Source organism: Neopelma chrysocephalum, unplaced genomic scaffold (assembly GCF_003984885.1).
Source record: "Neopelma chrysocephalum unplaced genomic scaffold, ASM398488v2 Primary Assembly neopelma1_60, whole genome shotgun sequence".
In the NCBI taxonomy this organism is placed as follows: Eukaryota; Metazoa; Chordata; class Aves; order Passeriformes; family Pipridae; genus Neopelma; species Neopelma chrysocephalum.
Genome location: NW_020897715.1, coordinates 6,284,526 through 6,311,808, shown reverse-complemented (window position 1 = coordinate 6,311,808; position 27,283 = coordinate 6,284,526). Strand labels below are relative to the sequence as shown.

General features: G+C 42.1%; 1 protein-coding gene across 1 annotated transcript; it reads left to right on the top strand.

Moving 5' to 3' along the window:
• TAGLN3 (transgelin 3) lies at positions 1–11,920 on the top strand. The gene is made up of 5 exons (XM_027680959.1): positions 1–384; positions 805–986; positions 1,822–1,996; positions 6,527–6,629; positions 11,347–11,920. Exons 2-5 carry the CDS (start codon positions 807–809, stop codon positions 11,486–11,488), a joined length of 600 nt encoding a protein of 199 aa, XP_027536760.1. The 5' UTR covers positions 1–384; positions 805–806; the 3' UTR covers positions 11,489–11,920.
• Positions 11,921–27,283: the final 15,363 nt, after the last annotated feature.

The following is a 27,283-nucleotide window of genomic DNA, read 5'->3' as shown; positions in this document are numbered from 1 at the left end:
AGGTGGAGTAAATCTGAGCCTGTGGGGTGAGCAGCGCAAGGCTGAGGAAAGATTCACGAAAACAGACTGCAGATGGGTGAGATAAACAGGATCCCCGGGCTGTGACTGAGTAGGCAGGCCTCTTTAATGGCTCTTAGCAACGCCCCTGCTCTGACCCTCCTCATATGTGAGGGAAATCAAATCAATACACTGTTCTTCAAACCACGATGCTGCAGCAGCAGCAGGGCATTGTGGCAGCCTTCGTCTCCTAAATTCATCAACGCTTCTCAGTTTGCTGATCTCTGGATATCCATCCTTGCATCTCTGCTGAGGAAGACTGACTGCATCTTTAATCGGATTGCTTGAGCTCCCATGTACAACCTTCTTCTTCTTAGCAAGTATTAGGTAGGCAATTTTAAAGTGCTTTTGGATTTGCAGGCAGCTTTAACACTGATCTGAGAACCCTGTTGTATTCTCTGTAAACATAGCAGAAGCCTCTCCTTAAACCTACTCTGTTTTAAATTTTGCTTTTCTTCTGTTTTTGTTGTTGGGCAAGGGGCACTGCTGTTTTTCCCTTCCTTTAAAAAAAATGTTGTAGCTGATTTGTGCTTTTGGAAAAGGATATTCCCTCGTTGATCCCTCCCCTGTTCTGTGGAACAGCTATAACCGGTGCCATACAGTTACTTTCCACGTTCATGAACATCTGTTCGGCTCTCTAACATTGAGGGCAGGCTGCTCACTCTGTTATTCTTTAGTTTTCTGGTGCGTACTTCAAAGCTGTAGATCAGGACTCTGCCCACTAAATACGTTCTACCTTGTTTCCAGAGATGGCTAACAGAGGACCAAGCTATGGCTTAAGTCGAGAAGTTCAGGAAAAGATTGAACAGAAATATGACCCGGAATTAGAGTCTAGGTTGGTGAACTGGATTATTGTCCAGTGTGGAGAACACATAGAGCACCCTCCTCCTGGAAGGCAACATTTTCAGACCTGGTTGATGGATGGAACGGTAAGTGTTTTGTCCAATTATACATTTTCATATGTTTATATGCACAGTGTCCTTATGTTCTGTCTTCATCTAGCTAAATTCATCACAGCTCATGGTTGGTGCAGAAATATATATCTTAGTATCTGATTTATTTCCTTTCAACCAAGAGTCTTAATCTCAAAAGATAAATTATTCTACTAGTGCACTGGGATCAGTACAATATTTATGATTCTTGTGAGTCATGCATGTTATGACTCATTCCTTCAGCATCTTTTCTCATACAGTTAAATTCATTTTAAAATCAGATGCATACTTTTCTCTTTAAGAAATAATCAGTGTTGACAAGGGAAGGCAAAGAGACAGCAAATTTGAAGGACTGAATTGTGTCATAACTGTCTTCTTGGGAATAATTCTGTAGCTAAAACATTGTATTCCATTTGTTTATTGAACAACAGGCAGATGCTGCTGTTTGCAGTGGGCTGTAAGACTATGCTAATCATTGAATCTCTGCCAAAGTGACTTTAACAATATTTCAATTGACATTGCTTATTTTTGGCTTGGGCATGAGGTTTCTTCTCTGTCAGTTGTTATATAACCTCTACCAGTGATTGCTTTGTTGTTTCTAGCAGATTAGGATTTATATGGTCAGGCTATTGCCTCAGTTAATGAAAGCTTTTATGCTTTTCTAATATACTGTGATTATTATCAATTCACTTCTTTGTTTTTATCTGAAGAAATTATGTCCCTGACAGAAAGTTGCCAGGTCAAAAACATTTTGCAGCATCATTTCATGTGCAGAAATTGCCTTCTAGGTTGATGACTTTTTTCTAATTTTGTTTCTGTCTTTATTTCTCAGCTGTTATGCAAGTTAATAAACAGTTTACATCCAAAGGGAAATGAGCCCATCACAAAGATCTCTGAATCAAAAATGGCTTTCAAGCAGATGGAACAAATATCTCAGTTCTTAAAAGCTGCTGAAATCTACGGAGTAAGAACAACAGATATTTTTCAGACAGTGGATTTATGGGAAGGTAAAAAAAATAAACTGGAAGTCAGCTTGCAGTCTTCATTTTACTTTGATCTGCATTTTGTCTAAGACATATTCTCTAATGTAATTATCTTTTGTTTCTGTTTGCCTTACCTCATTACCATGTTCTTCCTGTGCTGCATTATCTCCTCTGAGGGATTTATATCACCCTGAGGGCATAACGGAACCTTTCCAAGCTCATGTGTTATCCAAAAGCCCATCATTCTGATAGAAATCCACAGACCTGATAAAACAACTGTTCTCTGTGCTAATTATTTCGAAGTAAATAGCTTCTAATAACAAATATGGAAACTTCTGATTTTCTGATGACAAGATTTTATTGCAGTTTTCAAATTATAAGCAAAGCTTTAATTGGAGCTATAAAATGCATTCCCAGGAGCATGTATGCCTCTGTGAAGCTTATAAGACCTCATTTATAATTAGTGAGAAGCAAAACTCACTGCTTAATACCATGTTAGCTGAGCTTCTGTCTCTAAGGAGAGAGTCTTTTAAGAGAGGTCACTATGGCAACAGCAAAAAAATTCAGGGTGCTCCTGTGATTTTGCAGTAAGCCAGGTGAAGGCTGTCTCCATCCCATGTTCAAAATGGAAACTGCTTGTTCTAGTTGCTGAAGAGCTGAGTCATTTGTACGTTCATGTGACTGGCTTTGCCCACTTCTGTGGTGTTGATGCATCCCTTCATGGTGCTTTAACCAAGTACACTCTATATTCTGCATCTCTCTGGACAAGGTGATGCAATGCTCTGGATGAGGGCTCAGAGCAAGGACAGCTGCAGGGTAGTGAAAGGCACATTTGAAAGGGTCAAAAATCTGCCTTGAGAATGAAACACTGGAAAGAGGAAAACAATCCACTGGGAACGCTGGTCAGCATAGTTTGTGTAGGAGCACACATCGAGAGAAAAAAGTGGGGTTTGTTTTCACAGGCAGTCGGGATATGTGGAAGAGATCACTCCTATACAGGACAGCTGGAGGAATGAAATACTAGGGAGCTCATTGTGAATGGGTTAGAGGGAAGGGATATACTGACAGCTGGAGGCTGGAGTTACTGGGATATATAATGGTCTCAGAGTGCCAAAACCATATATTTGGGGGCCAAGGGCAGGATTCTTTCTTCCAGTTCAGTCTTTATTGTTTCATCCAATCTACCTTTAAATGTCTTAAATGAAGGGATTTTCACTTCCCTGACGTAGCACCTTCCCACCCCTCGGCCTAGCAGACTGTTGACAGAGAAGCTCCATCTATCTTGTAAAGGATGACAATGGCTCATTTCAGATGTTGGTCTTTGCAGTCTTTTGCAACTTACAATGGCTTCACACCATGCAAATGAAAATATAGTACTTTGATCCTTACTAGGAAAAGGACTTGCTTTGAAGACAAAAAGTTCCTAATGATGGTGACTGTCTCCTAATTTCTCTCTTTCACTCATCACCTTTTCTCAACAGATGTAAGGAAAAAAGGTAGTAACTTCAGAGGACAGGAAGTCAAAACACAAGTTGCAACCTAGGAGGAAGACATATAAGACTTTTCTTCACTGTTATTTTAAGACTTCCCAAAGCTAATCTGTCTCCTCACTTTCCCACTCCCTTTTCATTCTTCCTGCTGCTCATTTCAGTGCTGAGATGAAACAGTATGTCTCTCCAGCAGTGAGTCACTGCAAGCTTTTTGTGTCTAACTGTACCTCTGACCTGTAGCATCTGTCCTTCTTCAGGGATGAATCATCTGAACCTGGATGCATCAGCTGGACAGAAAGGACAGTCTCTTTTTCGCTATTTCATAATTGCAGCACTCCTACTCCTCACACCATAACCTCTTTAGAAAGAGAGATGTCAATGTTTATAGTGAAAGAAAAGCGTGTGAGTGAAAAACAGCTTTTCCCTGGCACTAATTGTTTTCTGGGAGCTTCTGCTTTGAAATTCTTAGCAATGATTAATGAAAATGTTTTAGGATACAATTTGCTGTCAGCTGTTTCAAACTCACTGAGTCCATCTGGTGCATTTTTCTTCATCTCTGAGACTTCTTGATCCGGGGAAGTATCACCTCTCTTTTGGCCCTTTCTTACATAAATGCATTGTGCAGATACCTCCTTGGTATATTTCCAGGCAGGCAAGAGGCAGCTGCACCTCTGGGTATTTGTTCAACCTTTGCAAAAAAGCATTTCAGGAATACTAGGCAGAGCAGTTCTCCATCTTTGTGTTTGAACCTTCCCCTTTCTGGACTTGTAGAAGAGGCCCTTCCAGACAGGTTTCCGCCAAAGAGAAAGGCATAAGACATGAGCAGAGGCCCCTTCCTCCTTGCACTGGCAGTGCCAAGTTCCTCTTTGAGGCTGTGCTATTCCAAGCACACTGCAGAGGACACTGAAGATGCAGGCGTGCCATCAGCGTGGGTCCCTGCAGCACAATTCAGGGAGCTGAAGCTGTGGGCCAGGAGGGCAGCCCATGTGGCTGCCAATAAACAAGTACTGGAGCTGAGGGAAGGCACTAACTACGATTTACTGCAATGCCAGAGTCAAGTCTGGCTTCAGAGAACACGTATGATCCTTTCTGTCAGGTGGCTGCAGCATTAGGTGACTTTCTCACTGGAAATTTAAAATCTTTCACAGTGTTTTTTTTACACTGACCATTGAGCCCCTTGTAATATTTGCTAGAAGAGGTCAAGTGACACAAGACCATTTGGATTTTGGGTCTTTCCTCACTCACAGCACACCTCATATGCAGCAAGGAGTCTCTGCAGAGCAGAGCCGTGGCCGTGGCTTTGTTTTGTCACGTGTTGTTCAGCTCCCACTCACTCTTTTTCCCCTGCAGCATCTCCGACTCGTCAGTGACAAATAAAGCAGAGCTGAGCACAGAGCGTGGGGGGCCTGCCAGATGGCTCTGCGAGGCTGATCATCATGTTTCACTGCCTGTCTTTTGTTTCTTTTTCTTTTTTCTTCACTTGCCGTCACTATTCAGCTGATTCACTTTTAAATCTTTCTCCGCATCCCTTTTCATCCCAGTCAGTCACTGCACTCCTTGTTATATGGGAGGCATCCCAAGGACGTTGTATGTGGCATCTGTTGCAGCATATGGTACATCTGCTGCTTCGGGGAGCTCTGAGTGTCTCTGCCTCGCTCTCCTCAGTGCGCGCCCGTGTACGTGCGCGCGTGGGATGTACAGCTCTTCAGCTGCCCTCCTTACGCAAGGACTCGCCTGATGCAGTTTGCATTAACAGACACAGTAAAAGGAGGATTCTGGGTGACCGACAATTTATTTTCTGAGCAAATGGTCCTCTGCAGATAGAATTCTGATAGACTGTAGTAGTCTGTATGACAGCCACAATTGGAAGCTGATAGGTGTTTTCAGCCTTGGTTTGTCTTCCTCACCTCAGCCACAGTGTTAGGCATTTAGGTTTGTATGAACCAAAGCCCCAGACTGAATCTGCCTATAATCAATCTGAGTGATGCTCAGCATAAACACAGAGAGTGCAGTGCTCGCTTCCCTCTACGCTCCAGCTGGTGTACAGTGATATTCCTTGATACTGGGCCACTGGAGGTATTTCTGAGATCTGTCATCATCTCTCTGGTATCTCATGTTTTTATGAATTACTTGCTTTCACACGTGAAGAACCATAATCAGATCTGTTAACTAGATACATTAGGAAAGAGGGAGAACTGGAATGGAAAGAAGGGGAGGGGAGTCATAGAAACACTTATGGAAGGATTTCAGAAGAAGTGAGAAGCAGCAGGAGAATTTCCAACAACTTACCACCTCACACAATTGGAAATACCTGCTGCAAACTCAGTTTTGCTAGAAAGTTTTCATAAGTTAGCATATCTGGATTGGGCAATGAGTTGTATAATTTTTATTTGGCTAAAGATGAGATGAGCTGTGACTTTTTGAACTGAGCAATGAAGTAAGATAGCATAGAGAGAAAGGGGAAGAATAGTGGACTGGATGGAGAAACTGAAGGTATGAAAGTGCAGAGAATTGAAGCCAGTAGGAAAGATTAGGGTGGTGATTGATGGTTAAATTGGGAAGAACTGATAGAAGTTATCTGCACAGAAGCTCACCAGGACTGCTGTGAGCTTTGTTAGCGCAGAGATCAACTTTACTCTGAGCAAAATGAGACACAGCACTGTTATTTGACACACTGTTCTCCTTCAGGCATGTTTTACTGAGTATATTACCGTTATTTGTACACCAGAGTAATCTCTTCTTAGGAGAAAATTTTACCAAAAGGCTTATATAGCCTTAAAATGGTATGGCAGAAGGCATTAAAATAACCAAAGGCCTGGAAACCTTGAAGTATCTGAATAATTAAGTTTCACTTTAACACTATCCCTTTGTTGACATTTTAATAAGCTCTTGCGTGCCAGCACCTCCATTTTAGCAATAGTAAAATAGCATTTATAATGCTATTAATGCACTTCTTCAGGGGAGCTGAGGGAGTTAGCTAATACATTGGATAAAACTATTTATTGTTGTGCCAAGCTATTTGTTGTGCAAGGACATATATTAACTTCACTGTCTGGCTTTCTAGGGAAGGACATGGCAGCAGTGCAGAGAACCTTAATGGCTCTAGGCAGTTTGGCAGTCACCAAGGATGACGGCTGCTACAAAGGAGATCCATCCTGGTTTCACAGGTAAAGTCCAGAGCTGCTCAGAGCTGTCTTCCCTGGAAAGCTGGTAATATTGTGTGCCTTTAGAATTAAAGGAAATTTATTGGGAAAGGAAAGGATGAATCTTTCCAAAGTTTCCTTGTAATGGAGAGATTTTTCTCTCTGGAGTCTAGAGAAGGGAATCAAAGGCCCAGGCAGCAATGTTTTCTACCCTTCACTGGCTCCCAGCATTCTAGCTGTATGTCTTGTTGGCCTAAAGTTACACCAGGAGGAGGAGCCCCATGGGAGCTGTGTACTGCAGCCTTTTCTCTTTGTAGCATATCCATCTTACTGCTTGAGGTGCCTGCACTGATCACTGAAGAAGATGCATAATTTTCTTGTTCACAGACTTTATCCCTGATTCTTGTTGCCTAGAAAGAAAGCAATGATACTTAGCAAATTTAGCCACCAGTTTTGATGACATTCATCTATTCAGAAGATTCAGCTAATCCTCAATATCCAAGGGAATGAAAATGGCAGCAGCCACGCAGATATGTGCGTCCTAAGCATAGCTGGCAGCAAAAGTGTACACTTCTGCCTCACATCAGATAGCAGACAGAAAGACTAATGAAGGCTGTTATGGATGTCTGGAAACCCCCATATAGTGAGCCCTTTACCAAGCAGAGACAAGGCATGAAGCCTTTTTCCCTTTTTCATCAAACCAAAAATTATATCATTTCCTAGTCTTCTTTTCTCTTGGGGAGCACCATTTATCTGTGAAGAAATCTCTGTCTTGGCAAAGCTGTTTAGTTGTTCTGAACCTCCTCTTGTTTTGGCTAGGGAAGCTGAAAAGCAGGGACAGGAAGAAAAGGAAATCCTCCCACAGTTAGCCCTCCTGCCCCACAGGCATATTATTGACATGAGATATATTCTGCCATCCAAGAGTATTTCTTACATGGAAATGTCTGAGGCATGTTAGCAAAAAAGAGTGCTGACTGCATTTCTTTTCTTCCCTTGAATTTTCTGATGTCTAGGACAGGCTCAGCAAAAATAAAGCAAACTTCAGTTTGTTTGTCTTCAACCTTGAACTGGTTAAACTGAGTCTAAGGGAGACTTGAATTTTAGGCAAATAAATGCAAACTCCTATGCATTGTTTATATGAAATCAGGTTACATTAAGTTAATATGGCGCACAAATAGATTTATATTTATGGAATATAATTGGGTTTAGAATTGATTTCAAATCCAGTTACATGCTTTAATATAAACCAGACATGAAATCACTATGACCCAGACAGGTTTATTTGTTTTATGTAACTAAAACAAAGTCCTTCATGGAAAAATTAATTTTCATCTGGACTTTTAATTGTAGGTGGGAGCAGTTTTCCTTGGCATAGACGAAGAGGTGATCATCCCTTCTCCTCTAGCTGGCTGCCCAGCCCGTACTGCTTGGACAGCCAATCCATATCTGTTGCATTCCCTGAAATACCCTTTTATAGCCACTACCTTAAGGAAAGCTAGTGTTACAACATGTTACAGATCAGAAGTTGTTTTCTGAGTAGCTTACCCATCCCTTCAGGCAAACCAAGCCCCCTTGCTGCCACCCAGTGTAACTCATAATTCAGGGCTTTCAGGCTGATTCTTAATCGCCTTTAGTTAAATTGAGAGACCAATATTAAACGGTGTAAGAGTACCCATGCAGGGATCTACAGTGATTAGGATAATGCCACACTTGAGCTAAGCCATTTAACTTTCCATTGCCAGTGTCTCACATACCTGGTCCCACCAGACCTGATTCCCTCTTCCTTGCGAGCCCCACCAAGGTTCATGGATCCATGACTGTTTGTTATCCTGTGGTTTGCCAACCACAAGCACTGGTGTAAAGTTGGCACAAAAAGTTAACAGATCAGTTTGAGGTAAGAGTGATGCCAGGTGATGGCAGGCAAGCGAAAAAGAACTTGACATAGTGTGAGACATTGAGAGGGAGTAGACTTGCCCTCACCCCTTTTTCTACAGTCTCAGTTAAGGCCATTTCCACCCACCTAAAACCAAATTGTGTACATGTTGCTATCTGTAAGACCATCATATACTAAATGGGGTGCTTATGATGGTAAAAATAACTCTATATAATCCAAACTGTATATATAATCAACTTTTATTAGCATACCCAGGCTTCCTGCTAGTCTCTTTTTTATTTCTTTTTTGCAGCTCTCATTTTTTTTCCTCTTCAGTTACTTTTAGACTTTCTGTGGAAGTACTCATCAACACAGCTGAAAATCCTAGGAGGACAGAGAAAAAAAGAATAGAATGCTTTCCTGTTTTTTTAATTAAAGTAGAGGCAGACACAGTGAACCCGAGATTCAATTAGGTAATAGGAGTAGTTCTAAAAACATCCTCTTGTGGAGATCCTGCAAGTAGTTCCATGCCAGCGTAAGTATTCTGGAAAAGACATTAAGCAGCAGTGAGAGGGGCTGCTTTCTGTGTGCCTCCCTCCAAAGCACCGTGCTTGTGCTTTCTGGTGGGAGGTGTGGAATCTGAGAGCCTGTGACAGGCCTCTATAAGCCTTCTTACTATCAATACATTACCACTGAAGACCCATTCTAAAAAACGACAGGTCAGTACTGGTTTCCTGTGGATCTTTTTCACCTTTCTGCTTTGCTGGGCTTTCATGTGGATGTGGGTTCTTCTCCTGCAATGTCCTGAACACCCTGAGCCTAGCAAAGAGTGTAAGTGCTTTTCTGGACTTGAGCCAGGGTTCTTAGCACAGTACAGGATCTGACCCTCACAGAGAGGATCGTGTTGATGGTTTTCAATCACAGCAGGTACCCAATCTAGCATTCTCATCTAGTGATGGAGTGGGGAGAAAAGGGGAACTGTAACTCGATGCCGGGACCCCTGGTGGCCTAGTGGTTAGCATGCAGGACTCTCACTGCTGCGACCACGGGTTCGAATCCCAAGTCCCCCGGGCAGATGGTAGCTCGTTAGCCCTGTGAGGCCATCCATCTATGAGAAGGTCACTCTAAACAAACCTACGTCCTGAGGACCTCACTGCCATTGTCCAAGCTTGCTTGGCCCCGGCAGATGAACCTTAGGATTAAAGGGTGGGCTCAGTTCAGCGCAGGCTGTGTCTCACCTAAAAAATCCATTGCGCAGGCTGGAAAGGTAAAAGACCTTTCCCCAAATCTTCGTTCGCGAAGACTGGCCATTATTATTAACTCGATGCCGTATTGCAGGGTAACCTGATCCCAGGGTAAACAGACACGGCAAGGAAAAACATTTGTACCTGGGTGGGAGTAGGGTGTGGTAGATGGAAAGCCTCCCTCAGTCTGGAGCTCTGCTGATTCATATGGCTCATTTGATAGGAAGAGACTGATCTTTCTTCCTTGTAAATTGTCTGTTTTCTACACTGTTAAAATGAAAGATTAATCCAAGCCGTAGAGTTTCTTGCAGGGCAACAGAGTGCAAACTTTTGTGTTTCTTCTTTACCACTATGGCCCTCAGTGCTATTTTCAAGGAGATAAAGGCTCCTTTTACATTCCAACAAAGGTTCATTAATCTAAAGGGCTTTTGAGACCTAGGACACTGAACAGAAGTGGTCGGCATGTCTTGACAGAATTTAAAGGACTGTCATACAGTTAAGACACAGGTGCAAAGGGAAAAGTCTTTTGCTTAGAGATGAGAGATTTGGAAATGGAAACAGAGCAGTTCTGCATTGGTGAGGCCACACCTTGAGTATTGTGTTCAGCTCTGGGCCCCTCAGTTCAGGAAGGACATTGAGGTGCTGGAGCGGGTCCAGAAAAGAGCAACGAGGCTGGTGAAGGGACTTGAGCACAAGTCCTATGAGGAGAGGCTGAGGGAGCTGGGGTTGTTTAGTCTGGAGAAGAGAAGGCTTAGAGGCGACCTCATCACTCTCTTCAACTACCTGAAGGGAGGTTATAGCCAGGCGGGGGTTGGTCTCTTCTCCCGGGCAACCAACAATAGGACAAGGGGACATGGGCTCAAGCTCTGCCAGGGGAGGTTTAGGTTAGATGTTAGGAAGAAATTCTTTACAGAGAGGGTTATCAGACATTGGAACGGCCTACCCAGAGAGGTGGTGGATTCACCATCCCTGGAGGTTTTTAAAAAGAGATTGGACGTGGCCCTTAGTGCCATGATATAGTAATTGGAGTTGGATCAGGGGTTGGACTTGATGATCTTGGAGGTCTCTTCCAACCCTACCTATTCTATGATTCTATGATTCTATGTTCTGTCCTGTGGGCAACCATCGTCTACTCCGCAAAAATGAGTCCCTTCACCAACCCATTGTTGCTCTGGGGACATTCAGATCTTATTTACTCCACTGAGTTAAATTATGCCAATTTGTACTGTTGCTCTAGATGGGCATCAACTTGTAGTATAGCACAGGTAAGTGTCCCATTGATCAGATCCCATGGACTACAACTGTTAAGAGCTATAGGGTTTAACACAAATTAATCTTATTTTGTGTGTTATATACAGCACTACATAAATATTTTACCTGTCACAGCTGCTAGGGAAGTCCCTTGGGGTTCTGGAATAAGTGGTACAGTAAGAGTCTGAGGCTTGACTAGAGCATTACTTCTAACTGCGGCAATTAGCCCAGCCAGTATTGTCCAGCACATGGGATGGTGCAAATGACATTACAAGGGACATAAGCCAATTTCAGATTGCTTTTCATGGTCCTCTGAGCATATGGAGAATGATGGCATGTGTGTATATTGCTTTTTTTGTGTGTATCTGGACAGGAAAGCACAGCAGAATCGACGAGGATTTTCAGAAGAGCAGCTTCGTCAGGGACAGAACGTAATAGGCCTTCAGATGGGCAGCAACAAAGGAGCATCACAGTCGGGTATGACAGGCTATGGAATGCCGAGGCAGATTATCTAAAAACATCTCTGTCTGTGGAGAAAACACTCTTTCTGCAGCATGGTCTGTTAAGAAAAAAAAAAAACAAAACAAAACAAAAAACAAAACACAACAAAAAAATCTCATTAGTTCCCTATCTGCCTGGTTTTTAATAGTTAGTGCTCTCTAAGGTTTGGGGTATTTTTGGTTTGGTTTGTTTTCTTTGCAGCTGCAAGAGTTCATCTATGAACTTGGGTTTTTGTGGTGGTGTGTATCAGTTCACAGCACGTGCGCACTGCTGCCTCCTACTTTTCACTTCTGAACTATGCAAAGACAATTATTCTGTATTAATTTATTTGCAAAGTGTTATCTTCCATATTTGTCTCACACTGCACTTGTATTTCAACCAGTAACCTCGTTCTTCAATTCAGTGATGATATTGTTTGACCTAAGAATAAAGACAAATTAAAGACACCTCTTAGACTCATTATTTAGAGGTAAAAGCAAGTAAAACCAATGACCACATGGTACAGTGCAGAGGATTTAGGTATTTTCAACAGTCAATCTATCCCATCTCTAACCCAGAGCCCTGTTTGAGTGACTCCTTGCTGTAGTGTTTTACAGTGTTGTTACAGGTTCAATTTTGTGTTTCTCTAAAGGCACATCCAATGAATTTTCCTAAAAAGAAGAAAAGATTTATTATTCATTGAGTCTGATTCATGTAGTCCCACCCAATTTAACTAGCGTGCTGGGTCAAGTGCAGCCCACAAACTTGTGGATCAAGCTAAAATCCATTTAATAGGGAAAGCAAAAGCTGCATATGAAAACAAAGAAAAATAAGGAATTAATTCACTTATTTCCCATTGGCAGGCAGACGTTTAGCCACTTCTGGAAAGCATGGCCTCAGTATGCGTGATGGTTACTTGTTACTACAGTCGTCCGCTTCCTCCTCGTTTTCCCTGAGCTTTTGTTGCTGACCCTGACACAGTATGTATCGAATATCCCTTTGGCCAGTTGGGGTCAGCTGTCCTGTCTGTGTCCCCTCCCAGCTTCTTGCCCAACCCCAGCTGTGGAGGCAGAATGAGAAAGAGAGAAGACCTTGGCACTGTTCAGGCACTGTTTAGCAGTAGCCACCACACTGGTGTGTTATTAACTTCTTTAGTCATCAGTCCAAAGCACAGCACTCTGCAGGCTCCATCCCAGCCAGACTCAGTACAGCTGGCAGCAGGCGAGTCTCTCAACTTGGGGAATTCTTCACTGTGAAAGAACAGTCTGTCAGTCAGAGGTGAGAACGGGCTTCATCTTCTGATAGTTGATACTATATCAAACAAAACACAAAGCAAGGTGCGTCTTAAATGTAATGGAAGAAATAGAACAGAAGTACCAGAACAATTCTGACCTGAAAAACGCCCAGAGTTCAAACTCAAACAGTCTGTAAATGTGGCCGGTGGTTCAATCAGGGGCAGTTTGCTGGAGTGTCAATAGAACTCGCAGCCATAGTGTCTGGCCACAGGAACACACCAGAGCTAACTCCGCATACTTGATTTGCTGGGCAGCTCAGGTTGCCTCGGGGCTGTGTGGCACATACACTTGCAATTCATGCAATTTTCTCTGCAGGGTTTTCTTGCTGTTAACTGTCTCTGCTGCCTTCACTCGCAAAACCAAATCACTTTTTCCCACAAGCAAGTGGGAAGGGAAACATGATAATTGAACTCTGTGGGCTCTTTTTTTTTTTCCTTTTTAATTCATGACAGGCTTCCAAGAAGGCCCGAAAACATAATATCTAGTCAGGTAACAAATGAAGAGTAATCTGTTCTGACAGCTCTCTGAGTGCCTACATACATAGGTAGAGGTGACTTCTGTCTGGCTTTAAACCCAATGACACATGGTGGCAGCTAGTTGTTTACTAAGTAGCCCTGGGGCCAGTGACACACATGTTGATGTAGCTTCAAAAGTTTCTACCACTGAGTAAACGGAACCCCAGCTCATAGGAAGCTCTATCATCCCTGTCAGGAGGAGGGAATAACATCTCCCCACTTCAGCCAAGCGCTGCAGAGCAGAGCAAGAAGGGATGTGAAGGTCACATTACATGGTTGGAGCTTAGTGGATCTATAGTAGCTGCCACTGAAAAGGTCCTGTCCACACTAGTACCTCATCTTATACCTGCCAGGGAATCTTGGCTCCTCCACTGTGCTACTGTCAAACACGTTTTTTGTGTTTACTGCCTGTTCAGGGATATTTTTCTGTTACTTAGGTGAATAAGCTCAGCAGAGGAGTAGATGACCACCCCAGATAGTGCATCTCATGTCAGAGCTCACCTTTCAGTTGTGGTGGGGCATGAGCTCAGTGCAAAGTGTAATATGTAACTTGCCCATAGACATGAGATCAGGTGTAACATGAAGAGAATAGCAGTTTTTCTTAATAAAAGCAAATAAGATGACTAAGGAAATCTGGACTGATGGCAAGACAAATGGCACCAGAAATTTCACCTTGATGAATGGGAACAGCAGCCACCTTCCTCTAACACAAAGTCACAGCCACAGCAGCCAAAATGGCTGGATGGGACGAGCTGGAAGAACTGCCTTGAAGGTAGGTAAGAGGTCTAAGAGGCCACAACCCCACACCTTCTGCCCCACACCACCCCCACAGGGGACACACGATCTTTCCTGAACTCAGTGACCTGGGTTTCCCCTCTCTGTTTGGCTGCGGAATTTCCATTCCGTATGTCCTTCTCTCTAAAAACACTATTTTTAAGTGCTGCTTGCCAATTGAGTTCCCAGGGTATGTTGCTTTCTGTATCCCTGATGCCATGCTGTGGCACCACCTGCTCCGCGGTCAGATTTTCTCCTGACCTTGCAGGAGAGGAACTGGGCAAATTCAGGTCCAAGTCATTAGCATGGCTGACTCAGAAGAGCAGATGGATCTACTGGTCAGAGCAGCAGTTTGTCTAGCCCAGCAGTCTGCCTCTGACAGTGACAAAAAAGAGGCTATAATCCATCAAACTATTCTAGCTGCTAATATCTGGCATTCAATGCTGCAAAGTATACTTTATTCTGTGGGCTAATCTTGTCCTTTCATATCCCCATGTGATAGATACAGAAATATTAATGCTATTGTTAATTAAATGTTAATGCACTCGGGCCTAGTAATCTTCTTCTGTTAAGATATCCTTACTAGTAAGTTTACAAACATCTGAAGCTAAGAAGTAAATTTAATACAGTACCATGCTAGTTGTAACCAAATTATCAGGAAGCATTATTGCTTCTCTTATATTAACAAAAAGTCATTGTAAGTTTGCTTCTACTGCATCAAAAGCACTTACACAGCTGTCCCAGAAGGCTAATTATTTTCTGTAACAACCTTCTGCATTGTTACTACTTAAAAGCCTTGATATACATTAGAATAAAGACATAGAGGAACTTTGAACACTGAGGGGTATAGTATGTGTTTGGGAGAAGGGGGTTCATGGTTACTCTCCTAGCTCTACTGCTTAGAGGAGGATTTCCTCTGCAGATGATGAACAACATCTCACTGAAAGCTGTGGACTCAGTTTGACAGCAAGAATGAGCTAAGATTCCTCACACACACACTGCCTATAATCCTGGTTGAAGCTTGACTGTAACGTAATCAGCTATCCCAGCTTTGGAATAGAATAGAATAGAATAGAATAGAATAGAATAGAATAGAACAGAACAGAACAGAACAGAATAGAATATTTTGGTGAGAAAGTGCTTTAAATATCATCCCCCTTCAATAACGGTACCACAGAGATACCCATCATAGCAGGCTGGACCAGAAACACCTTAAATATTGCTACCCTTGAGCTTCAGTTTGCCATACCTGTACACAAGTAAATGACATTTATCTGCCTAAATAAAGGTTTTGAGACCATGACCTCATTATATACAATCACTTAGTAACTTCTTTTTACCATTAAGGTGGCATCTGATGGCCTTCGGAAAGGACGCTCAACACATGTGAGGGAGGAAGAACCAAATGCATGAGTGTGGGATCCAAGTTTATCCTCACGTATAAGGAGAGCAGAAAGAAAATACATTGAACAGAAAGTCAGTATTAAGTCCAGGCAGTTCAATTAAGCAGGAGCTTGAGGACTGTCGGGCTAACATAACGTGGTGTGTTTTAAATGAAAACTAATGAGAGTGAACGGCATGAAGAGGCTTTGCTCTTCAGTAAATTAGCCTGAAGCATCACTTTTTAAGATGCCTCTTCTAAGCAGCATCCCCCACACTCAGCAGGGATGAGAGGAGAAGGAAGGTGCTGCTGGCAGCAGTGGGCACCATCAGCCCTGTCCCCTTCACCTGGGAGGGGACCTGCATGGACTGTTCACACGCTGGCCACAATGCATTCAGACCAAGCTGTCTTGTAGGCCAAAACAGAGCCACCAAGGAGCAAGGATAAGGACTCAGGACATCAGAGTTTCATTTCTATGTCTGTACATGATTGCATTTGGCTCTGTCTGCGTTGTTTGGATTTGCTACCTCCATTCCTCTAGTTTGAAGGCTAATACTAATAGTGATGATTTGAACAGATCAGACATTAATCTGATCACTGATATGGTAATGTCTCCTAACTAGAAATAAACTTTAAATATGTTGAGAAGGGGAGTGAGCACCTTTAGAGGAAAGAAATTCAGCCATTTACTCTAAGCTTGTTTGGTGACTGCCATGGTAGGTCCTGAGCCAGGGAGTGAGGAGTTACCAAGGCTACAGATAAGCCTGTGTACACAGACCTTTCTCCAGCTATTTTGTATTCTATAAACTTAAAAAGAAACATAGAAGCTGATATTTTTAATGAATGCATAAACTACCAAGGCAAACAATCTGCAACACCCTAAATTTAAGACTGGCACTAAACAACCAGGCAGAGGAACAGACAATTTTGTCAGCATGAGTTTTACACACAGTATGCTTTTGACTGGAAACAAAACTATTTTCCCCTTTGTGGGGCTGGCTGTCCTGCAGAAACAGTAAGTGGCAGGAGCAAGAAGACAACACAAGTGACTGCTAGGAAAACATGAACAGGCAGCCACTACTCCCCACCCTAACAAATCAATGTACCTATTTAAACTTTGCTGAGGTTGTTCTTCCCACGTGAATTTCCAAAATAAAACCACCATAGGTCTGTGACTAAGCTTGAGCAGTAGAAAACCATGAGATAAAGTGGCAGAGGGGAGAGAAAAAAAGTATATTAACTATTACCAAAGGGGGAAAATCACAGCCTTGGATGGAAGGAAATTTTTCTGCTCTCATCTTCCAGTGTTTACACAACAACAGAGTGCATGATGCTGTGACATTCAAGTGAAGTTCTAATGCCATTCCTCAGATGTAGAAATAGATTTGTCAGTGGTTCTATTGGATTTATAGGGGAAATTAGAGAGGTGAACTTTCTCCGTAATGAAATTCTGTTAAATGGCTCAGTTTGGTAGAAATGTTAAAGGCATAAATCCTATGCTCCAGTGAGTCAGTGCTCTGCAGATCACGTGGCAGCTTCAATCCTTATGTCTACGTTCAGAAGTGATGTCCAGAAATGCAGGAGAGGTCTCTGCTCTGCTCTGAGTTCTGCAGGGCCCAGCTTGACTGGCAAAGGGAGAGGCAGTGCTGGAGGGAAGGAGCAGGTACCCCCAGGCAGGTGGCTTGCGGGGGCTTGAAGCAGCACGTGTCTGAGACACACTGATAACTGCTGGATATTTCCAAACTGAGTTTTAAGAAAAGGTATGCACTGTCATCTTGTCGATAAAGAGGTGAGGTGGATGAAAGCTTTTTTGTTTGCACAGAAATCAACTAAATGTTCTGTTTCTCTCATTTCTTGTCAAGGCATGGAAAGGACAACAAAAGTGAACAGGGATTGCATTTAGGAGCAGGCTTTGTGTTAGTGTCATTATGAGTCAACATTTCATTCTAAGTTTCTTTGTATTAGCTCCCACACATAATGTAAATGTATGGGTAACTCTGCTGCTTCCAGCTCCTTCCAGCACACAAACAAAGAGTTGTTTTGACCAGGTTCTCAAAGCTGCTGGAGGAGTGCTTCTCTCCATGGATGTGCCCTAACACCCCCAGAGCTGCTGAACATTGGACCTGGTCTTTGTGGCTTTGGCTCTTGGTAAAAGGGGACAAAACCCCTTCCTCATCTCTCAGGAAAACGGTCACATAAATTCAGATCTGACTTTTAGGTGCTTGGATACCATGGCAACATTGGTTTTCCAAGTGAAGAGAAAAGCCTTTTGATTCAAGGAGGAAAAATCAATAAATCAGATGGCAAATTTGGAAGGTGCAAGTGGAATATCAAGGGAATCTGTTCATGTGCCCGGTGCAATCATCCCCTGATATCCTTAAGGAGCCCTTTTCTCATGTTCTGCCCCGACAGTTCAGATGCATTAAGCACTGTGCCAAAGTTCTGCCAGTGGTGCTAAATTAAAGCAGTATTTCTTGTATTCCCCTACCTCAGAAGTGTATTTTGGAATATGGGTAATGGTTGGAGTCAATTAGAGGTCTCAATAAGGTTCTTTTTCAACCTAAATGATTCTGTGACTTTATGAAGATGAGCTACAGCTGGGTGCCCACATGAGTAGCAGCTGGAGAAGGTTTTGCTGCTGAAAAGCAAGAGCTTGTCCTGTAGCCAGGTGGATTTGGTTGCTAGATTGCATGAGGGAACTGGAGTGAAAGGTTCAGGCCTTGCTCGAGGAGAGAGAAGGTGAGGAAAACAAAACTCATGCTCATGTGCATAAGCTAAAGTGCACTTTGCTTTCCTGTTTTGGGAGATTTTGCTCTGGGGCAGTGTCCCTAAAATGGCTCAGAATTGTCAGGTGCTGCTGGGACTGTGGCAAAGCAGCTATTAACCCTTCTTGGCTGTTTATTATTAAGTGTGTTGCTGGGTGTTGATGGAGCTGTTGTTAGGCAGGGGCAGCGTGGCCACAGCTGAAAGCAGACTGTGCAGGTGTGCAGCTGTATGAAGGTACCTGTCTCCTGAGTGCAGGACAGCTGGATCACTTGGGAGAGCCCTATGGCCCAGATGTGCTGACTGCCACCATGAAGGTCAATGTAGTGACCAGACCTGCAGTTTCTAAGTGCTGGAAATTGCTTTGCGGACTCCTGTGCATTCAGTTTCATTCTCTACCATTTATCTTGGAGATCTTCTCTTTAGGATTTCTTAGTGCAATTAAAAGGTATTTCTGCTCAGGTCTCAAAAAGATCCACTGAAGTCACAGTGTGTTTTGTAATATGTTGTAAGATGTTTTGTGAGATGTTGCTTAAAAATGAAAGTCTTCTCTTTGTGCTGGGACACGTTTAATTATGTGAATCCTTTCCCCAAAAGCATTACCATCTTACAAGCTGTTTTGGGGGTTGCCAAATACAACAGCTTGAACAGAGATGATATTTCTGGGGTGTATGTGTTAATAAGTCAAGCTTTGTCATAACCTTCCCAGAGGGAATACAAAAAGAAGTATTCTGTGAAGGTAAGTGTTATGGTAGGTTTCTGGGTTTTCTGGATGTGAGACACCTGTAACGTGTTAAGTCAAAATAAGTAGAAAAAAGAGTAGTGCATTTACAGTAATAAACTTTTTTTTTCTGATTTATTTCTTCTGTCTTTTCACTTCCTTTTTATATACTTGGTATAGATAAGGATCAAAAGCAAAATTACTGTTTACAGCCAAATTCAGCAGTCTCTGTATTCTGTAAAATGAATCCATGAATGATTAAACAGTTTTTGTGCTGCTTGGTTTTTGAGTGGGAGTTGTGAAATAAAAGCAAGTCATAGTACTGCCATGTCACTGAAGCAGGCTGCACGAGTGAAGCTCACTTTGGCAGAATATATTCTGTATTTAAAGTGCCTGTCTCTGTGTAATATGATGAGTCCCTTAAGAACTACCTTCTGCATTTGCTCTGTGAATTGCCCTCCCACTGGAGGCAAGTACATCCAGGCAAATTGGATTATTAGCTGGAGATAAATGGGCCCAGGGAGCACTTAATTGCAGGAGCAATGATGCTCATGCCCTTCAGCTAAGTATAAATGCCAGCTCTTTAAAAAGTGGGAGGTATAAAGGAAGCAGTTTTCAGTCCTGAACATTGTCTGCTTTCTTTAGGAGACTCTCTACTAGGTATAATGGGATGAATCATTAGTTTTGAAGACAATGAATTTCAGAAGATGTTATATTCTTTATAGTGATTTTGAAATAAAAGGAGTAATTTTGCTTTGTTTTTAAGACCCATCTCCTTTAAATGATATTGTTAGTTTAATTGTACTGTAAGTATAACGTGTGATCGAGGCCAGCACAGAATGGTTAGCATGCTTTAAACTTCAAAACTTTGCGGTGATATTTTTAGAGTATCAGAATATGCAGGATGGAAACAGCTGGATTCATTTGTTTGCTGGCAGTGTCATGGTGGTGAGATGTGAGCCCCAACAGAGCACTGTGTGGTCAGCAAAGTCTGCAAGGAACTGAACTGCAGTGGTCATGGCTGGCCTAAGTGGGGGGTGATGCATATAACACCCTCCAATGAGCAGAGAAAACAAGGGGGGAGGGTTGTTTGTTTGTTTATTGTGTTTTTGTTTTTTGCTTTATTCCTGGACTCCTTGTTTAAATCTGGAAAGGGGAGGGGATGCAGTCTGATAGAAAATAAAAACTAAAAGCAAACATTTCCTACCTGCTGCTAGCTTGCCTGTTTTACTCATGTGGTGGGTCTTTAGGGGGAAAAAAAAAGGCAAATTAGAAAGAAAAATTAATTAGAAGAATAGAGGGATATAAAGCTGTCTTTCCTGTAAGCAGACTTGAAATAACCCATGAAATACAGGATAAGATGGACAGAACAAAATAAGTTCCTGGGGAAAAAAGAAGACTACAGTAGAGGAGAACCAGCTGTTCTTATAGAAAAAAGAAAGATCACCCTCATTTGGGAGAAGAGGGACAAATGGAAACATAAAACAGTCATACTTAACATCATCAATACCCCTTCTGTCATCATAGGGTCACCAGAGGTCTCAAATTTTAGTTGTTCCTTTGGTCAGTGTTTGTATATTCTCAGTTAATATTTCTAATTTAAATCCATATATAGCAAGTGAAGCTGAAAGTCCTGTTGTCTTGGCTGGGAATGAGGGAAGGCGGATCTTTATTCACATTAGTGGGAAGCTGTTCATAGTGGAGACCGGTAGTGTACATTGCTTAAAGAGAAATGGCATTTGCTTGTTTACTTGGCTGTCTAAAAATAAGACTGAATGAGCACCAAAATGCACATGCTCTCTCCAGATCCTCACCTCTGTGCAGCAGCAGAGCTGCTGTGTGCTGGGATAAACTGTTCCTGTGTCCGGTAGGAGTTACTGAAATAACAAAGAAACTAAGGGCAGTGCTCCTACTGATATGTTTTTATTCCAGGATGGATGAGTGTCTATCCATCTAAAGGCAACCAGGACCTCTAAAAGAACATTTTTTAAATCTATTTTTTTAAACAATCTGCTTTGCTCCTTGGAGCGAGGAAAACTAACTCCAAAAATAGTTCTTTATAGAACATTACTTATGAGCTGTGTGCTTGTAACTACACTTTGTCCTTTGAGGTAAAGGATGTGGCTATTGCCATTTGCTTGGCGTTTTACAGAATGAATCATATTTCCTCCCTCAGGATTCATTAGAAAGGCAAAGCACTTTTGAGACTTATCATTGTGTCTGGGACTTCTTTAAAATCCTCAGGAGGAGGGCTGCACTGAAAATGCAATGTATTATGAAGAGTCATTGAAAAATACAATTTCTATCATCAATTTAAAACCATAGGAATCATCTACATAGTCATGTGTTATGTCCTGATCTCCCTGTGTCGTGACCAATCCCCCCCACTGCCCTTCCCCAAAGAAATGGGGAAATTTGAGTCTAAATCTATTTTTAAAAATGTTATGAGAGAAAAGTTTGAGAAATGATAAGGCTGAGGCAAGTTCAGAGATTTAATGTCTTGAACAGGATCCCAACAATGTGATGGGTTCAGTGTAAGGTAGCAGGGACTTTAGAGCTGCCTCCTCGTAGTGGTTCTGAAGGAGAAATAGTGACAGCCCTGCATGTCACTTGCAAAATTGAGAGCCAAGACATGATGAGGCTGCACAAGATCCTAAGCTATGTGAGGAGGGGTCCAGGCTGTCCATGTAGAAGTGTAGTTTGTCTTGTTTCTATTTTTATGTGGCCATGGCAGTAAAAATAGGTGGCTCTGCCAGCATCCCAGATGATCCTAAATTAGCTTTCCCCTCCTTTTGACTCAAAACACCATGAGGAATCCATCTCGCCTGTTAAAATAAATCCACTACAAGTCTGGACAGGCAAAAGGTAGATAGATGACCAGCCAACATGGAAGTGGATATAGGGAGCTCCCTGTGTCTGAAGGTCAAGACACACAGACATTCAGCACTACTCTGTTACATGGAGGAAGTGCAGTCTTTGCAGGTTCTGACATTACTGTACACAAAGGATTTAGTTTGGGGATCTTATCCCATGCTTTCCAGACAACAAAGGATACTGAAATTTCACTGCAGTAGGCAAGTGCAGCTTATGTGACCAACTATCCTTACTAGGCACTGTACTTGTACATGTGTGATCAGCTTATGTTTGCTGTGATATCCACCTGTTCCTCAAGTACTGATCCTTAAACAAATCTCAGGTGGCTTGCCTAGTTTGGTAAATTGCTGACCAGACTGACTTGTCTTGATTAGCTCCATATTATCCTTTTTGAGGTGATTGGCTCTAACATCGGGAGAGTTGAGCTCCTTGAAAGGAAGGGCCTGCTTGTGGTAAAGCTTTTGTTCACACAGCTGGCTCAAGTGGTGTTGCTGTGAGATGCTGACTGATGGAGCTGGATACCATGATGGTGCTAAGGAAAGGTTCATAAGTTCTTTGATTTGAGGCTGGAGACCCAACACTAGAAAGGGTGCTTCTCTCTACTGAACTTCCACACAGCAGACATACAAGGTGTCTGTCCTGTTTGGTCAAAACCTGTAACTGTGATAAGAATTATTTTTTTTCTTTTTAGCAATGACACTAAATGGAACAGACAAGGCCATACCTCCCTCCTGTTAATGGGTCTTTAGTTCTTTATTTCTTGCAATTTCTTCACAGGGCAGTGAATGTATAAAGACACTGCCACATGCAGATCGTGTCCACATCCAACCCTTGAAGTCCTGCTTCTCTAACCAACACACAAACAGCAATTTCTGTAATGCAGAACCTAGAAGCAGGCAGGGGAAAAATGCAGCTTATGTGGATCACAGTAACAAGTTTTATATTTAGACTTTCATTTGTTTCCATCAGTCCAGATCCTCTTAACTTCTGCCTGTTATTTCCCTGCACTCAGCCCAAGGGCATGAGCAGATATTCAAGCTGGTGATCAACCCCTAATGAAGATTAGTGTCCCTGCAGCTGAGATAGAGCAGTTGCCTGGCAGTACCCAAAGATGTCAAGGTCAGAGGGGATTGCGTTGACCTAGCTGGAACAGCAAAAGCATCTCTGAAAAAAAGATTTCAACAGGGGACTGTGCAATTTGGTGAAAAAGAGTCATTGCAATTCTTGGTCGGTTGTACTCATGGTTAACAGCCCTCACTAGTGGTTCATCTCAACTGGCTTGTCTGTGCTTGTGTGTGCTTTTTATTCTGAACACCAGATTTTCTTTGTAAGTTATCTCTTTGCACTGCCCAGCTTCTACTGGCACTCCAGGATTTTCTTTGTCTTGGTGATGAGCCTGCCAACAAGAGAGCTATGTTATTCGAACACTAAAAATACTTCTGTTTAAACTTTTCCTTATCGAATTAGGTGGATTAACTTCCTGGTGTCCCTTCCTGGCAAGTATGTTTTTTCAGTTCTTTAATTAATCACTGTAGGTCTTCTACTTATCAAAATCTTTGGTGGGTGAGGGATGAGAACAGCAGTGTCAGTCACTTCTAGGGACGAAATGTTGTGCTGTCCCATAACTCCTGAACAAAGAAAGTGAAACCCCAAATTCACCAGACTGAATGAAACAGCTTGTTCAATACTTGAAGTGCAAATAATCTGTTTAATAGTAGGTTAGTTTGAGTTACTTGCTTTAAAATTGAAGTTTAAAGAAAAAAAACAACAACAACAAAAGCCAAACAACAAACAAACAAAAAAAACCCCAAAACAACAAAACTCTGCTCTGCTTCTTAACAGTTTGAGGTTGTCTGTGTTTGCTGTAGTCTCACTACCTGAATGATAACATCGAAAGATTGCGAGAGTGGAGATAAAAGTATCACAGGTGGCCTTAATGCCCTGCTGGAGTCTTTTAAGAGAAAGTAATAAAGCCAGAAAAAGCTCTAGGATTTGGGGGTTGTGGTTTTCTTTTTTCTTCACAGGACTTCTTGGTCTGTGCTTCTACTTAGAAGATGATTAGAGAAATAGAAATGAGGTGAAAGATCAAGACTGAAAGGAAGAGATATGAGTAGCTTTTGAAAGACAGAGGAGGGAAGACAAGAAGTTAAACTTCCAGTGCTGGTTTTCTTCCAGGGTATTAAAGATATTCTCTGCCTAATTGCAAGGAAAATACAACTGTGGAAAGGCAGAACAAGTAGATTATACTAGCATTGTATAGGTGAATTTATTTCTGAGGGTAGGCTGGCATGAGGCCTTGGGCACAGTGTTTCCTGGGGAGATGATTTAATCCTGCAAACATGAGTAAGATATCTTTGGTTTGCTTGCACTTAACATTAGCCTCACTTCAGCTGGGCATCCATAATGGGAAGAGGGTGTGACTGCTAAGAAAGTGAGGGAAGAGAGGTGTTTTCCTCTTTGTGTTCCATGTGGCACATGGAGTTTGATGATCAAGAACAGGGTATCCGTTAACCAGAACAGCGTCTGGAGGTCTTGGCCTCCTGGCCCAGTGCTTTTTTACAGCACTGCTTGTAAGCTGAAGCCACGACCGTATAAATCTCATATTTGTTCACTTTTAATAGGTCACCAATTAAGGACCAGGTCACCAGCTGAGTGTGATTTGCAGGTATGAACACAGACACGTTCACCAGTAAAAGTACTTTGAACTTGGCTTGTCAGACCCTGTTCAGGCCTAACCTATCCAAGTACATGTGATAGATGGGAGTTTGCACATCAGCAAATCACCTGAAAAGCTACAAGCATTGTTTTTGCTTGGCTGAAGAGCTGCCCTCACTTGGATTCTGTAGAGGGTGTTATCTTTGGCTTCAATGCTAGTTCAACTGGGTCAACCTCGTTATTGTGGAAATTCTTTTTTTTTTTTAGCAGTATCTATTTTATTAGAAATGCAGCACATTTCATGCATCTGTCATTGTCCTAAAAAGTCATTTTAATCTAGCAGTATTATTCTATGTATGCTGTGTCAATATTGCTTGTCTTGCTCCTTGCCCTGACACACATAGCAGTCCAGTTTCATACAAGCAAGAGAGAAATTGAGAGTAAAATGGTGGCCCCAATGAGCTTCAAGTAATGCAAGACCATTTAACTGATGGAGTAGCAGGGCTTGCTGTTCTTAAAATGCCACAGACTTATAAAGGGATGTTGTGTCCAAAGGATGTGTTCACTTAGCCTTTTAAATTTAATTTAAATTGATGGGGATGCAAATAACTAAGCTGTCCTTAGTCTGAGTCTCAGGGATGAAATAGCTCTATTAGCTCTATATTCTGCTTCATTTCGGATGATGTGCTCTTCAATGGCAGATATATTGTTTCTTGATCCTTGAAGACAGCTCAATTGCCTGTAATATCCAAGGTGATTTTGTCTGTTGGAAAATGTTTTGCTACATCAGAGACCTCTAGTGCATAGTCAAGGATTGTCAACAGTCAGAAATTGAGTGAGAGCTCAAGGAGAAAAAAATAAATACAAGTGCTGTGATTCGAAGCTGGATCTCTAGATGACAAAGATCTTGAAAGTAAGGAGCATGGTATTCATTCAGTGGGGGAGGGGAAAAAAGGTTCAAAGTTGATATTGAAACGTGTGTTAGTAGACAGATATTAATAATTTAGTATTTAGTAATCAATTGCCACCCACTTTCATACTTTGATAAAAGCCTCACCTCTACTTGCTTACCATTTTAGATTTAAAAAAATGGAAGTAATATCTATTGTGGGCTGGTTCTGTCTTCTGTGGTGGAAGAGATGTATCCAAAATGTTACTGTCTTGCCTGTGTATGCAGATCTTTGCAGACTACTAATACCACAGTAGTTATGAGTACATGCTTATTGAAGGTATAGGTATTTGACCTGACATATATTCAAAATGAAACTGAATTACAAATTCAGCTGGTTTGTTAGGAAGGACAGCCAAAACCTTTCCTTCCTCTGTTAGAAGTAATCTTGGCTGTAATTTGAAGAAATTATTTGGGGTACAAAATATGCAATCAGACAGTATGACTCTGTACCAACAAAAATTGATTGATTTAGGAATGTTTATGAATGCCTTCTGAAATGTCATTATAAACTGCCACTTAAACTCTTGTTTATTTTTCACAAACATGTTAAAACATATGCTTTACCTGAGTTTTGATTAAAGAAAAAACAGATAAAAGCAATATGCAAGACAATTCTTATAGGTACTAAAACCAGATTGTCGTAGAATTACCTTTGCATTGTGCAGGGACTTTCCTCCAATGATTTTGTGCAGCTTGTTAGACATTGCTGGTTAGCAAAGGGACATCCTGCAATACAAGCAAACTCTGTCATTTTTAATGTTCAGTTTGGAAAAAGTGTCATGCCGAGGTTGGTAGCTCTCTGGAGCACCCTGCTGTGTTAGTGGGCTGATGCTGTCAAGCTGGTTCCAGGCTCCCGCCAGTTAAAGGGCAAGGACTGTCTCTGATCTGATCATGAAGGCAGCTTTGGTCAGAAGGGAAAATTTTCTATTACACAGAGATGATTTTGTAGATGGCAGGTTTGCTAAGATAATAACCTCTTTCCTATCTGTACTCAGTTGTGAAAGTGTGATTCATCTTTTCTGTTTTGAATGCTTCTCTGTCACCATCGTGTATAGGCTGAGTCTAGAAAACAAACTTGTATTTACGTGCCTAACATCTAGGCAGTCTGAGACAGGTGAGCTGAGCCCTGCCTCTCCCCTGGCAGAGCACTAGGTTTGTGCAGCACAAGAAAAACTTTTTTTCCTACAAGGCTGAATTGCTGGTATCCCAGCCTCCTCCACGATATATCCATGTAATACAGGCAGACATCTCTGCTGTGGCTTGAGGCTGTTGTGTAGATCTGCTGTAACCTTTCTCTTAATGAGGGACTCAGTGGGCTGGGGGGTGTAGCAGAGTAGTTGAGGGAAGGTTCTCAGCCAGGTACAAGAAGTAGGACACAATCATCATGTGGATGATTATGATTAGATTTGTTGCCAGTACAGTATATAGATATTGCCAATGCAGCATCTAAATAACAACTCTATGATCTATGACAATGGATTACAGAGTCTAAAGGGTTATAATATGAGAAATTTTGGCTAGAAATGTACAGATTTACAGTCTTCAGTCTTGCAGAATTCGCAGTTACAAAGCAAAAAAGCACTTACATAGCTAATTCAGAATTTAGCTCTGTATTTATCAGGATCTTAGCACTTCTAGTCACTCATCCAAAAGTGACTGTTCTCTGTCTTCCCTGCTAAAGGAATTCACCCAGAATGTGCTGGCAGCTTTGGGACATCCATTTGCCCAGTTTGCCTGGTCTCCAGCAGCATTTTATACCCTTTTGGAAGCCAGTGTGCACCAACAACAATGCAGACATCACTACTCCCCCATCTCTGGAATGCATTCATTATGTGAGCCTCCAGACAGTTTCCCCTGCAAATACCCACCTGGTGGTTTTATCCTGGGACAAACCACATTG